The sequence below is a fragment of the Bombina bombina genome, chromosome 3 (assembly GCF_027579735.1).
Source record: "Bombina bombina isolate aBomBom1 chromosome 3, aBomBom1.pri, whole genome shotgun sequence".
NCBI classification, from domain to species: domain Eukaryota; kingdom Metazoa; phylum Chordata; class Amphibia; order Anura; family Bombinatoridae; genus Bombina; species Bombina bombina.
Genome location: NC_069501.1, coordinates 752,355,229 through 752,369,891, shown reverse-complemented (window position 1 = coordinate 752,369,891; position 14,663 = coordinate 752,355,229). Strand labels below are relative to the sequence as shown.

Below are 14,663 nucleotides of genomic sequence, written 5' to 3'. Positions count from 1 at the left end.
GTTTATCTGTGTGTTTAACCACTTTGCAGGAGTTATAAACATAGCAATATGCTAGCAATAGTGCAATAAGAAAATGCTCTGACAAATTAGAGCATTTTGCTATTACACTTTATGTCCCTTTTTTGTCTAATTTTAATTCAAATTTTTTTTTAACGTATTTAACTACTTTTCTTTCATATACTTGCTAAAAAAAAGTTGAGTAGCATTTCCCTTTAATGCTTAAAAGGACATGAAACAATTTGTTTCTTATACAATTTTAAACAATTTTCCAATTTACTTCTATTATCTAGACTGCTTCATTCTTTTGGTATCCTTTGTTGAAGAAACAGCAATGGATTACTGTGAACTAGTTAACACAATTAGTCAATAACATGAGACATATATGTGCAGCCTTTGAAAACAAAAAGGGTATCAAAGTGGAACAATACTATGTTACCCTGAATAGGCTAAGCCCAGAAAGGCGGTGCTGGATCTGAAAAAAGACTTAGTTATAACAAACAGAAGAGAAAAGAGCATCCCCTTAGCACTCAAAAGGTTATCAAAATAGCTTTTATATATAGGTCTCAACCCCAATATGAGGGTTTATAAGTTAAATCCTAACTTTCATTAGAGATACAATTAAAAAGATATGTAAACCAAAGTTAAAATACATTAAAAATTATACAAACACTGGCGATCCTGATGCCTGCATATACTATCAGAAACTATTAAACTCAATAAGAATCACTATAGCCAGACAAGTAAAACATGGGTAATTGTCCACATTGAACTAGGCATCCCTAGCACTGTCTGGTTCCTGCCACCTTTGACAGCTCACCTGGATTTGGGTAGTATATGGTGTTAGGTGTTTCACAGACTAGTAGGGGAATACCCAGCATTTCTTAATAATGGCACTAGAGTCACACGTACGATCAGCAGATCGCCAATTCCTTATGCTACCTTGGGAGATAGTCACAGATAGTCTGTATGTAGGGATCTTTTGTTTCATTTGACCCAGTTCAATGGGAATAATTACCCAAGTTGTACTTGTCTGGATCTATGATTCTTATTAAGTTTAATAGTTTTTGATAGTATATGAAAGCATCACGATTGGACTTGAAAGTGTTTGTAAATTTTAAAATGTATTTTAACTTTGTTTTACATATCTTTTTAATTGTATCTCTAATAAAAGTTAGGTTTTAACTTATAAACCCTCATATTGGGGTCGAGACCTATATATGTAAGCTATTTTGACAACCTTTTGATTGCTAATGGGATGGTTTTTTCTCTTCTGTTTGTTAAATATGTCCAGCTACCAATCAGCAGCTTCTGAGCCTACCTAGGTATACTTTTCAGCAAAGGACACCAATAGAAGAAAACAAATTAGATAATGTAAATAAATTGGAGAGTTGTTTAAAATCACAATCTCTTTCTGTATCATGAAAGAAAAAATGTGGGTTTCATATCCCTTTAATAATGTTTTTTTTTTTTTTTTTTTTAATTTTATTTTTATTGAGGCAATGAAACAAGTCAGAGTACAATCACAGTATAAAGGACAATATCTCAAACAGTATTACATGACAGTAATTCCTTCTTTTGAACATAGGTACACTGAGCAATAATGGGAGCGTGGTATTGACCTTAATAATGCCTCTTTTCTTATAATAAGTTAACATAACATGCAAGCGTCAACAGTGTAACTTAGGTCCACTTATGGGACCTGTAAACTGGTACTTATCGGGAGACAGAACTCTCAGGATTAAGGATTCACAATATAGAACATAGAGAGAAGAAACTAAGTTTTAAGTAATTGTCATCATCTTAAGACAAACATTGTGATACTTGTTAGATTCTGAAGCGGGGAACAACTGGAGGATAACTTATGGTTATAGGGAAGGGGTATTTCCCAGAGAACCATGGTCAGGAGGTGGGGGAAGGGAAAGGTAGGAGAAGGAGAGAGGTAATGGGGAAAAAAAAAAAAAAAAAAAGGGAGAGAGAAGGGCCACTGAAGGCTGGAGGAGTGATCGGGCCGCCAGGGTCACAGCCCAGTCTCTAGGGCTGCCCAACTATCTGTTCGCCCACCAAAACGTCGGCATCGTCAGGTCTCCTAAACTCCTCCCATGTCAACCATATAGAGCAATAGAAGTCATAACGACCTTCGACCCTTAACGCGTATTCTTCCATGTTTTGAATGTAATCTAAGGACTCAAGGACTGGGGTAAGCGTAACCGGGGTTTGTTTCATCCACTGCCTAGCTATAACGAGTTTTGCCGTCAAAAGAATGACAACACCTAGTAGGCGGGATGACTTTGGGAGGCCCTGCAATCCAAGATGAAAGAGCGCCGTATCCCCTGTGAGGTCATCGACCAGACCCAGTCTCCGGAGTAGCCTCGCTACCTGAGTCCAAAATTGGTTCAGTTTGGGGCATTCCCACCAGATATGGAGGTGGGTACCTCGCTGGGCGCATCCTCTCCAACAGTCCGCTGACCTGGAGGGATATATTCTGTGCAACCTGGTTGGGACCCAATGCCACCGAAGTAGGATTTTAAGATATAATTCGAAGAGGTTGGAACAGCGCACCGCTGCACTGACATCCTGGAGGGCACGCTGCCATTTATCATCTGATGTCACTACCCCCAAGTCTCTCTCCCAGTCCTCTGTGGACCGGGTTTTTAAGAAGTGAGGGGAGTTAAGGAGAATTCTGTAATGGAACGATAGGGAGCCTCGTAGAGGTCTACCAACCAACCACCTCCTCTCCCAGTTGGTGAGCACTCTCATGTTAGCTTTCTGAAATCCCCAGGATAAAAGGAGCGAAACTAGGCGGAGGTATTCGAATTGCAACTCTCTAGGGAAGTTGTCCGTCGGATAAGCTTGGGGTGGAATAGCCAGGACGTCTCCCCTATATAGGTCTGAGAGTAGTCTGATCCCTAAGGCTTCCCACTTCCTGGGGTGCGATTCAGGAAGGCACTGCAGTAAAGCTCTGATAGAGTGTATAGGGGAGGGGTGTGGGGCCACCGAATCAAGAGGTCGTAGCTCTCTCCAAAGCTTCAGGCAGGTCTTGATTGTGCGGCAATGTATTCCGCTCAGCACCTCTGCGTGATCTGGGATCCATATAAGAGTGGCCAAGTCCACACCAGCGGGCAGTGAGCCCTGCTCTATTTGGTACCACCTTGCAGAGCAATCCTTCACCCCCCAGGCGGTAATATGCGAGAGCATAGCAGCCTTGTAGTATAATGTAATGTTTGGCATCGACAAGCCTCTGCATCGTTTTGGCTTTTGTAGTTGGGTCAGGGGTAGCCGTACGTGGCGTCCTTTCCACACGTATTTCGTAAAGATGGATTGAAAGTGGTTGAGAAGATATGCCGGAACAGGAACCGGGAGGCACCGAAAGAAATAGATCAACTTTGGGAGTAAGAGCATCTTTACAGCCGCAACTCTACCCATCCAAGAGACCTCCGGCACCTTCCAACTAGAGACAGTCTGTTGGAACTCCTTGAGCAGTGACCCGTAGTTTGCGGTCACTATTCGTTTAGGGTCATGAGAGAGCATTACCCCCAGGTGCTTCAGTCCTTCGGTTGACCATTTAAATGGATATGTTCTTCTCAGGGTCTCCAGAGTGGTCTCGTCTAGACCAATAGCGTAGGCTTCAGTCTTGGTATAATTGAGCTTGTAATATGTTAGGTTAGCAAACTTGGTCAAGATCCTGAACAATTCAGGAAGCGACTCCTCTGGGTCTGCTAAAAAGATTGTCAAGTCATCCGCGAATAGCGCTAGGACTTGCGGGATATCATGCAACACCAGGGGTTGAATAGAGGGGGATGCCCGGAGTTTCGTTGCCAGCGGTTCCATCATGAGAGCAAAAAGAAGTGGCGACAGGGGACACCCCTGTCTCGTGCCATTCTTGATCTCAAAAGCTCTAGATACAAACCCCAGTCCTCTGACTCTAGTGGATGGGCCTGAGTATAGGGCCATTACCGCCGTGATAAATGCAGAAGGGAATCCAAAAGAGCGCAGGACCTCGATCATGTATTCCCACCGGACCCTGTCGAATGCTTTCTCAGCATCCAACGACAGGGTGACCAGTGGGATCTTAAGTGCGGCTGTCTCAGAAAAGATATTCAACAGACGCCTGGTATTGTCTGAGCCTTGGCGTCCCGGGGTAAATCCCACCTGATCCTGGTGGATCAGACCCGGAAGGATTTTATTTAGCCTTGAGGCTAAAATTGTTGCGTATAGTTTTACATCTCCATTAATGAGAGATATTGGGCGGTAGCTCTCACAGAGCTCAGGGCTCTTCCCAGGTTTGGGTATAGTTATGATTGATGAATCTAAGAATTCCTGGGGGAAGCTACCAGCATCCATGGCCTCACCAAACACACGAGCAAGAAGAGGACATAGTGGGGTAACAACTTTTTTGTAAAACGTGGCATCGAAGCCGTCCGGCCCTGGAGATTTATGTGCCTTAAGACTCTTAATCGTCTTCTCAATCTCCTCCACTGTGATAGGGGCAGTGAGAAGATCCCTCATATCATCTGGAACCTGCGGCAGTTGAAGTTTGTGTAGAAACTTGGGGATAGCGTGTGCCGGCCCATAGTGGGAACAGGGGTCAGCAGATATCTGGTATAAACCACTGTAGTAGTCTGCGAAGACATCTCCTATATCACTAGGAGAATAACATTTTCTGCTATCTCTTTTGATATAAGCTATCTTGTTCAGTAAGGTTTTCTGTTGGAGTTTGTGGGCCAGGAGTCGGTCCGCCCTATCTCCTTTGTGGTAGTATCTCTGCTTCAGGAGATAAAGTCCCCTCTGAACTCTCTCTAGTTCACAAGTTTCGATATGCTTTTTGAGAGTCTGAACCCTCCTGACCAGGGAGTCTGTTCTAGTTCTTCTGAGCTGAGTCCTAGAGATAGAGTAGTCATGATAAAGTTGGGCTAAGCTGGCTCCTTTGTGTCGTCTAATCTCTGAGGACTTCTGCATGAAGAGCCCGCGGAGGTAGGCGTCGCCCACAGGGTCAGCGCAGATGTAGTTCCCGTGTCATTTATGTTCAGAAACCCCTCTATTTCCCGTATCCAAAGTGGGATTTGTGGGTCCGCGAGGAGGTGTTCTGGTAGACGCCAAGAGTGTCCACCCTCCCCAGAGGGAGAGAAAGTGATATCTACAACTACTGCATCATGATCTGACCAAACACAAGGTACGATCCTAGCCGCCGCAACCGTCTGCAGTGTCCATGAGTGACAAAAAAAGTAATCAAGCCGAGAAAAAGACAGAGAGGGGGACGAATAACAAGTGTAGTCGTCGACATCAGGGTGTAGGGCCCTCCAGACATCGTGATATGAGTGTTGTGAGACAACATTCCTGAAGAGGTGGGAGTAATGTTCCTCTCCTTGGTGTGGAGGTCCCTTTCTTTGTGACTTTCTATCCCTGCGCGGGTCCCACACTAGATTACAGTCACCACCTATAATAACATGGCCCTGTTTAAGTCGGCCTACTTTACCTAGCAGGTTGCCAAGGAAGCGAGTCTGGTTGACGTTGGGGGAATACAGAGCGACTAGCGTGACCAGATTGTTATCCAATCGGCAGACACATATTATATAACGGCCAGAAGGGTCCGTTTCAAGGTAGATGGGCTCGTAGGAGACATGTCTACCAATTAGGACAGTAACTCCCCTGGCTTTTTTGTGGAACGTTGAGGACAAGCGAACCGGGAAATCTCTGGGGTGGAACATGGCGGCCCGAGACTCCGTCCAGTGGGTCTCCTGTATGTACACAACGTCGAGACGTTGGGTTTTCAAAAATTTGAGGAGTAAACTTCTCTTTGTGGGGGAATTCAGGCCTCTAACGTTCAGCGTGCCCACTTTCATTGTGAAGGGAGAGAAAAAAAAAAAAAAAAAAGGGGAAGAGAAGGGGTGTGAGGCAAAAACTATGGGAGCTAAGGGAGGGCATACACTAGATTCCACCAGGTTCTCCGGGTTGGGCAGAGACTACTACACTCTGCCAAATAGGGAGTGCGGAGGATAAAATAAATAATCCCTAACCGCACCGAGAATACAACCCCCGTGGGGGGGGGGAAAGAGGTAGTGAAGGAGGAGAGAACTTGGAGGCTCCCCTGCGCCACCGGTGTGTGTTACATGTCACTAATCATCCTACATAGGAACCTGTGGCCAGGTAATCTTAAGGGCGTAGTGGAAAAGGGAGAATGGGAAAATGCAAGGGGGAGGGAGGGGGGAGGGAAGGTGGCAGAGAGTCTAGGCAGATTAGGAGAGAGCAATGTACCTTTGTTATATTTCGGACCACAAGTAGGTGGAAGGGGTGGAGAGTCTAAAGGGTGCTGAAGGCCTGTGTCAGGGGTCAGGTAGCTCATGTAGGTCTTAAAGAATGGGTAGGTACAAGCATGTATATAGACAGCTGCCATTGTAACACATGATTTGTAATATCACCGAGAGGTAAAAGGTAATGAATAGGCCCGAGGTGGGCACAGAGTAATAGTACCTAGAAAGGAGAAGCGGGATGGAGCGGATTTTGATGATGAGGTTGGGGGGAGATCAGGGAGTAAAAAGGTGGGTGAGAAGAGGTAGGGTGCAAAGAAGCAATACCTAGAGGGTAACAGATGATGTAATAAATCAGAATACACCTGAAAAACAATATGTTCCCAACACTTGACAATACCCATATGGCAGATCTCCTCCCCAGCACCTCCCACCAGGAAAATCCTCCCTTAACTCCATGAGGAATGACGATGGACTGAGCAAACAACACTGGTAAAGAAACAGGGAGGTTGGGCAGAGAAAGGTTAAAAGAGAGAGCCAAAGGGGCAGAGCAGTGGGAGGGGAAAGGGAGTAGGGATAGGGAGATAGGAGAGAGCAGAATGAGAGGGGAGGGATAGGCGGATGACAGGGGACTATCAGCAATCCAGGGGAGAAGGGAGAAATGGGGGGAGGAGGTGATATGGTTGTGGGAAAGATATTGGAACTGGGGAAGGTAGTGTGAAGAGCGGGTACAGGGAGAAGGGGAGAGCGGAGGGGAGGATGATAGAGATGAGGAGAGATAGAAGGAGAAAACACAATCATCAAAAGCACCAATCTGTAAAACATTAACCTGAAATCATCGGTGGAGCATTATACAAGGTTAACAGTGCAAGTTAAACTCATAGAGACTTTAAATACAATCTGTTCTCCGCTTTTAACATTGCCCATAAAACAAATCTCTTCCTCGGCACCCCCCACAAGGGCAGTCCTCTCTCAAGTCCAGAGGAAGCGATAATGGGTTGAGCAATAACACTGGCAAGAATGGGAGAATTGAGCGAAGAAAGGCTGAGGGGAAGGGAGGAGGGAAGGGGAGAGAGAAAAGGAGGAGCGAGCAGAGGGAAAGGGAAGGGATAGGCGGATGGCGGGGCCATCAACAATCCAGGGGAGGGGGGAGAGATGGGGGAGAGGAGGCAATATGATAGTAAGGAGGATATTGGAGCTGGGAAGGGTAGTGAGAGGAGCAGGGTACAGGGAGAAGGGGAGAGATGGGGAAAGATGATAGAGATGGAGAGAGATGGAAGGGGAAAACATAACCATCAAAAGCACCTTTATGTAAAACATCAATCTGAAATCGCCGGTGGAGCATTATACAAGACTAACAGTGTAAGTTAAACTCATATAGACTTTAAATACAAACTGTTCTCGGCATTTAAAAATGTCCATATAACATATCTCTTCCCCAGCACCCCCCACTAGGGCAGTCCTCTCTCAAGTCTAGAGGAAGCGATAGTGGGTTGGACAAACAATATTGGCAAAAATGTGAGAGTTGAGCGGAGAAGGGCTCAGGCGAAGGGAGGAGGGGAATGGGGAGAAAGGAAAGAAGGAGTGAGGCAGCAGGATTAGGGAGATGGAAAGAGTAGAGGGGAAGGAAGTGGGTGTATGCGGTTTGTAGGGGGTATCAACATTCCAGGTGGAAAGGGAGGACTATTAGGGGAAAGAGGGAATAGGATAGTAGGGAAGGTAATAGAGTCGGGAGGGTAGTGGGAAGAGCAGAGTATGGGGAGAAGGGAGGGTAAAGGGAAAGATGATAGAGATGAGGAGAGTCAGGAGGAAACAACATAGTCATCAGAGGTACCACTATGTAAAACATTAATTTGGCATCATAGGTGAGACATCGTATAAAACAAACATTGCAATTTTAACTTATATTAACAGCAAACATTTTAACTTGAACTAAATGATCTTTCACATGTACGTTACCAGTTCCCTGGCCACCTCCAGGTCTCGGTAGCAATAACAGTCCTCTTGGAGAAATGTTCCATTAAAGGCGTTCCATAACTCAGTCTACTGGAGGTGTGGGAACAAATTAAGCAGAACTCTAGCAACTTGTGATGGGGAAAGGAAAGAAGGAAACATGGAGCAAGGCGTAATATACAAGAGTGTCAGTCAGTTGTACATTACCAGTTCTTCAGCACCACTATGGTGCCAGGAGATGACTCAAGCCTTTTGGAGATTGGGCAATAATGGGGAATCTACACAACACCCCCAGAGGGGCAGGTAGGTAATCATGAGGCCACTGCAGATGGTGTAGGAAGTTAAGGATCATCGACCAGGATCTTGTCGAGGTGCCTCTTGTCTGTCCGGGTTCCAGGCTTGGGCCCCCACTCTCAGCAGGGGCCCTGCTCTCTGTGGTCGGGGAGGATCTTCATTTCCATTTACAGATGGTAAGTTCCAGACTCTCAGCAGGTCTTGCGCCTGACGTGGAGTAAGAGCAGTGTGCTGGGCACCATCTTTGGTGATGATTAATTTAGTAGGAAATCCCCATCTGTATCGAATTTGGTGGGCCCTCAGAGCTCTAGTGGTTTCGTTGAAACTTCTTCTTTGTTGAAGCGTGAATGAGGACAGATCAGGATATAGTGAGATGTCCTTAAATTGGTCCGGGAGTTGGGGTTGTCTCAAGGTGACTTTCAAGAGTCTGTCTTTGAAGGAGAAATAGTGCAACCTAGCTATGGTATCTCTGGGTTTATCCATAGGGAGGTTTTGCGGCCTAGCAGCCCTGTGGATTCTGTCGATTCTTGCATCTTGTTCCCCTGATGGACCTATGATAGATCTAAATAGTGCTTGGGCAAATTTTTCTAGTTCCTGAGGACCCACAGACTCTGGGATTCCCCGGATTCTAATGTTGTTCCGTCTGGAACGGTCTTCCAGGTCTGCTAATTTCGCCTCCAAAGAGGACACCTGATCCGCCAAATTTTGTGTATAGCTGACCCAGTTTGTATGGTCCACTAACAGGTCTTCCTGTTTGCGTTCTATTATGTCCGTTCATTCATTAACTGTGACAATGTCCTTTCTGAGGTCATCGAAGGACCTCTCCAGTTTGTCAAATCTTTTCGTGAATGACTGAGTCTGCTGATCCAGTAGTAGTTTCATGGAATCCATGGTGATTGTTTCAGCATGCCTGTGGGAGGGTGGTGAGCTCCTCACACTAGTCCTCCCCTCTGATAGAGGAGGTGAGACAGATCTATCATCATCCGAGATGTCCGGCAGTGGGTCCCTGATAGGCTGAAAATGGTCCCGGACTGTATGCTTTGAAGGGTGCAGTCCTTTTGACTTCTTCTTGGCTTGCTGTGACATTGTATACCAGAGACTGTAGCAGATAGTGGGTGGTATGTCAATAGGTGTTTGCAGGGAAAGGGTCTCGGGAGGGAAACCTGGTAGGTTCAGCTGGCTTACACCGGTAGGAAGGGGCGCCACAGGGTTTAGCACATCATGGCTATGTTGCGTATGCCAGGTAGTTAGGAGAAGTACTTTTTACAAAGCTGCTTCAGCGGTTGGCTGCAGGACAAGCAGGCAGCAGTGCAGAGGTCAGGTGGTTCCTGTGAGCAGCGAGCCTTGGCAGAGCGTGTCTCTCCTCAGGGGAAAAAATGCCTCCACTGGGCACAGCCGGGAAAGGGATGTAGGTTATGACCCGCTCTGGGGAGCAGAGCGGGAAAGGAGGAGGAGAGACACTATAGAGCTGTGTCAATCTGGGATGTAGATAAGGATCTTGGCTTTTAGATTGTGGCAAGTCAGCAAGTTCAGAGTGATGTGGGATGTAGCAGTGAGTCCCTGAGCCCACGAGCTGTTGTGGGTATAGACAGAAAACTTCTATTTCTGGGTGGAGGGGGTGGCCACTGGGAGTGGTGCAGGTATGATAGATAGAGCCTCAGTATCTGCAGTTATTTTAATGGGTAAACATACTGTAAATTGCAGGTAGTTACACAAAGCACACAGAAGTATTCCTGACTTAAAGTAAGAGATGGGTGGCTTTCAAAGCTGTCAGTGTGCTGCTGCCACTCAGGTTTATATCAAAAGTTGAGATGGGGGTGCCTGAGAGAGAAAAGGCCTGCCCTGCTATTCTTTGTAGATCCCTCAGTGTTAGTGAATAGATGACTCCAGATATAGTGATTAGGTATAGTATCTGGGGCAGCAGGAGTTAAGTTTGGGTTCAGGGCGACCACTGGTAATGAATGCAGCCGGGGTTCTAGTGGGGCTCAACACTGAGGCTGTAATTCAGTCGCTGCAAAAGCTAAGGTGGCAGCAGAGCCGAGTCTCGTGAGCCCACCCCCCAATGCCTGCAAGTAAGGATCTGCGTAGGTCTCTGCAGCTGTGACCTGTGTTATGGCTGCGGTAAACTTAAGCAGAGCAGACCGGTGAGTATTGCTGATGTATAAGGAGGTTATTATGGGCTCAGAGTTTAGGAGTCACGTGAGTGAGCGTTCCGGAGCGGAGCCCCGACCCTCCGGAACACAGTGTGTTAGAGTCAATCACCCCTCTTGGTCTCCTCTACTCCCCCACAGTGACCACCAACCTGCCCAGCAGTGTCCCAGCAGAAGAGCCTCCGCAAGTGTCACAAACTGCAGCACCGCTACCACTCCACAGGTTGAGCTGCCACTGTCTTCCCCGCCGCCGCCTGATGACGTCACTACGGAATGGCGGTCTTCGCGCCTTTTAATTTCTAAGTCCCCACAGATGTACAGGTAATGTGGGTACTATGTCCGTACACCACCAATTATGCTTGGGATCCGGGTGCTGTCCTCAGCGATCGGAGCACCTCTGATGAGATGTGTTAGTCCTTGTGGTGAGACAGCTTTCCAGGGCGGTAAGTTACTCCTCCAGGAGCCTCCAATAGGGGTTACTAGCAAGCGCCCCTCGTTACAGTCAGTAAATATCCCACAAACAGCTATCGGCAAGCTAGTCTTATCAGCTTATCAAGACTTAGGATAAATGGAAAAAAAAAATAAGAAAAAAAAGGGTTTTAAATCTAAAGTTTACTATAGTAATGCAGGAGCTCAATGGATTCACGTCTGCTCTGGTCTCAGGCTAGCTCCGCCCCCCTTTAATAATGTTTTATATTATATACTTCTAATAAAATAGTATATTTTGTGCTTTTACCATAGAGAAAGGAGCAAAACATTGTCTATTCAACTCATCTGTTATTTCTAAGAAAAGCAATACTATAGCTATGGGTTTAGTGATTTATTGTTACCTATTTGTTTTATGGTTCTTTATTATGCAGTTTTTTTTTTACAAGTAGGAAAAAAAATGAAACAAAACAAATGTCTGTTTGTTGCATTTTTTTCTATTACTATAAGCTAGTTTCCATTGTATGTGATTACAGCTGTAAAAAGATTAATGATACCACTAAATGTCACAAAGGAAGTAGATCAATTGTTATATATTATTAAAGGCATAAAATACAACCTTGTTACACATGGTTCCCCATGAAATATTTAGATTTCTTTTCTCTAGGAAATTTCGATCATCAGGCCCATTAAATATTACTAATGCCGGACTTTATTGCTGGAAGGCATTCTTAAATCAGTTGCTTGAAGAATAGAAACAAACAACACAAAAACATGCTACTTGGAATCTATACTTATAGATAACATTAAACAAACACCAGACCCAAAGGCCAGTCTTTCTATTTTTATTGATGCAACATTTCTAGAACCTACACAAATTTCAGTCAGTATTTTACACTTATCTGTTATACATTTTGGTCGTTATTTACCCCATAAACAAATAAAGGGTTATAGTTAAAATGTAAGGATAAAAAAGTGGCTTCAATAAACAGATAGTTTTAAAACTATTAAATAGGAAGATGCACAACCATTTTCATATATTTAATGTATTGTTAAAATTAGAATGTGCTTACTATAAATGAACTTTAAGCTCAAAGCAGGGAGAAAATATATTAAAACTTACAAAACAAAATGGTCAGATTAGTGTTTTCTTATCTTTGATGAAGACAAAAATGGATAGTGATGAAACAAGCCTACTAAACGTTTCCTATTGAGATATATATGTACATACAGTATATACCAATAATGAATGCTATGAAATATTATTAACAAAAACATAACTTTATACTATTATATATGTATATATAAGTAATTTGGATTGAACAAAAAGATATGCCATGCAATAAAATTACATCATTTGCATTTTTTTTTTAGCATCTAGCATTTAGATCATGTGTATATATAATCAAATGCAGAATTGTTGTTATTAAACTATTTACGTTGCCATTTTCTACCAATCGTTCTGTTCAGTGTAACATCTGGTTTAAGAAAAAAATAAAAAAAAATAAAAAACATATAAAATAGTGGAAAGTAGCAATTATGTGTTTTCTTTATGTTATGTTACTTAGCAGCATGTAAGCCTTTTAAAATAAAGAATGTAACAACACTCAACACTCTTATAGAACAGATTAATGTTACCAACACTATTTTAAATAAATGTATTGACTTGTTTACATGTTCTACAGTATGCCAGTATACAAGGCTGCTAATTTGCTAAACTAATAAACACATACACCTAAGTTATAAATTCACCCAAAAGCTTTGGGTCACATATTTTGTTTGTCATTTTTCAGAATTTGTATTTAATACAAATTAAATTGGAGCATGACAACATTTTTAAATTAAAAAGAGAGAGAGAGATGCACTCAGCTGAGACAGAACAAAAGCTGGAAAAAATTCCGTGCCTGTTCATTTTATTATAGTGTGTCACTCAGGGTGCATACTCTTTTAGCACACTATGCCCCTTCACAGAGAAAAAATATCCTGTAGCATATCAGTCTGACCCTGCCCAAAGACAGTCCAGCGCCGAAATACCAGGCAATTCTTCTCTGAACAAGAGAAAACAACAACCCCAGACGATCGTTTCGGCCTTATGTGGGCTCCTTGCACACATGCCCTTAGAGGGATGCGACTGCACCTCACTGACGAGGCCCACAAAAGGCCGAAACGATCGTCTGGGGTTGTTGTTTTCTCTTGTTCAGAGAAGAATTGCCTGGTATTTCGGCGCTGGGCTGTCATTGGGCAGGGTCAGACTGATATGCTACAGGATATTTTTTCTCTGTTAAGGGGCATAGTGTGCTAAAAGAGTATGCACCCTGAGTGGCACCCAAAAATGAACAGGCACGGAAGTTTTTCTAGCTTTTTTTCTGTCTCAGCTGAGTGCATCTCTCTCTCTTTTTATATTTATGCAAATTGCTCTTGGGTCTCCCTAAGAGTAAAAGGGGAAACCAGACGTGGACTCCTTGCACACATGCCCTTAGAGGGATGCGACTGCACCTCACTGACGAGGCCCACAAAAGGCCGAAACGATCGTCTGGGGTTGTTGTTTTCTCTTGTTCAGAAAAGAATTGCCTGGTATTTCGGCGCTGGACTGTCATTGGGCAGGGTCAGACTGATATGCTACAGGATATTTTTTCTCTGTTAAGGGGCATAGTGTGCTAAAAGAGTATGCACCCGGAGTGGCACCCAAAAATGAACAGGCACGGAAGTTTTTCTAGCTTTTGTTCTGTCTCAGCTGAGTGCATCTCTCTCTCTTTTTAACATTTTTAAATTCAAATGGTGAAGCAAATGTTTCACTTGATATTTGTTCTGATATTTTAATGTTTTTATAAAAAGAATGATAACATTTGAACAGTGAATAGAATATTTAATGCTACATTCAAATAACACATTTGAATAATGATTTTCATACACTTCACTTAAATTGAATACCATGAGAATTAACAATCAGATATCAATTTGAAAATTCAATGGTATATAATGGGATATTGTTTAAAGAAACAAATATTGAATATCGGTCAGATATTCAAATTTCATTTAGGTTGATGAAATGCAGCCATAATTAAATTTAATTCTAATATTTAGAACAAATGTACAAAAGCATTTGCCTATTCTGAATGATATCCTGAGAGGGTTATACATACCTTTAGCTCCCTGAGTCTGTGTTCCATGATATCACAATCAGTGACAGTGACCTGAGGTATAGCAAGTTTGGTTTCAGACTGCTGGATCCACAGAAGGATAGTGCTCATTTTCTCCTTGTACTGTGTTGGAGGTAAACTGTCTAGAACTGAACAAAAATGAAAACTGTTGTAATATTTGCATTGTATAGTGATGGGACTGAAATACAGCAAACACTATCACTTTGTACTCAATACAAAAATGCTTTTTTGTGCTGATTAAAAGAATAAATTACTTTGTTATGACTTGACACATATTTATTATAAAAAGATGAATACACTAGTAAAAATAAAAGTTTTAAAAACATACTTTTAAACAGACCAGTGGGAAAGATTTATACAAGTTTATATCATCTTTATTAACAGTGTATTAGAAGATAGATTATAACTGGTTTCCTTAGAAAGTAGCATAGTGA

General features: G+C 43.3%; 1 protein-coding gene across 1 annotated transcript in view; it reads right to left on the bottom strand.

Annotated features, from left to right (window-relative positions):
- DMD (dystrophin) overlaps positions 1-14,663 on the bottom strand; it is a 4,487,195-nt gene that overhangs the window by 2,698,200 nt on the left and 1,774,332 nt on the right. The window contains exon 22 of the mRNA XM_053707599.1: positions 14,212-14,357. Coding sequence (XP_053563574.1) covers positions 14,212-14,357 — 146 coding nt within the window. The remainder of the gene's footprint in view (positions 1-14,211; positions 14,358-14,663) is intronic.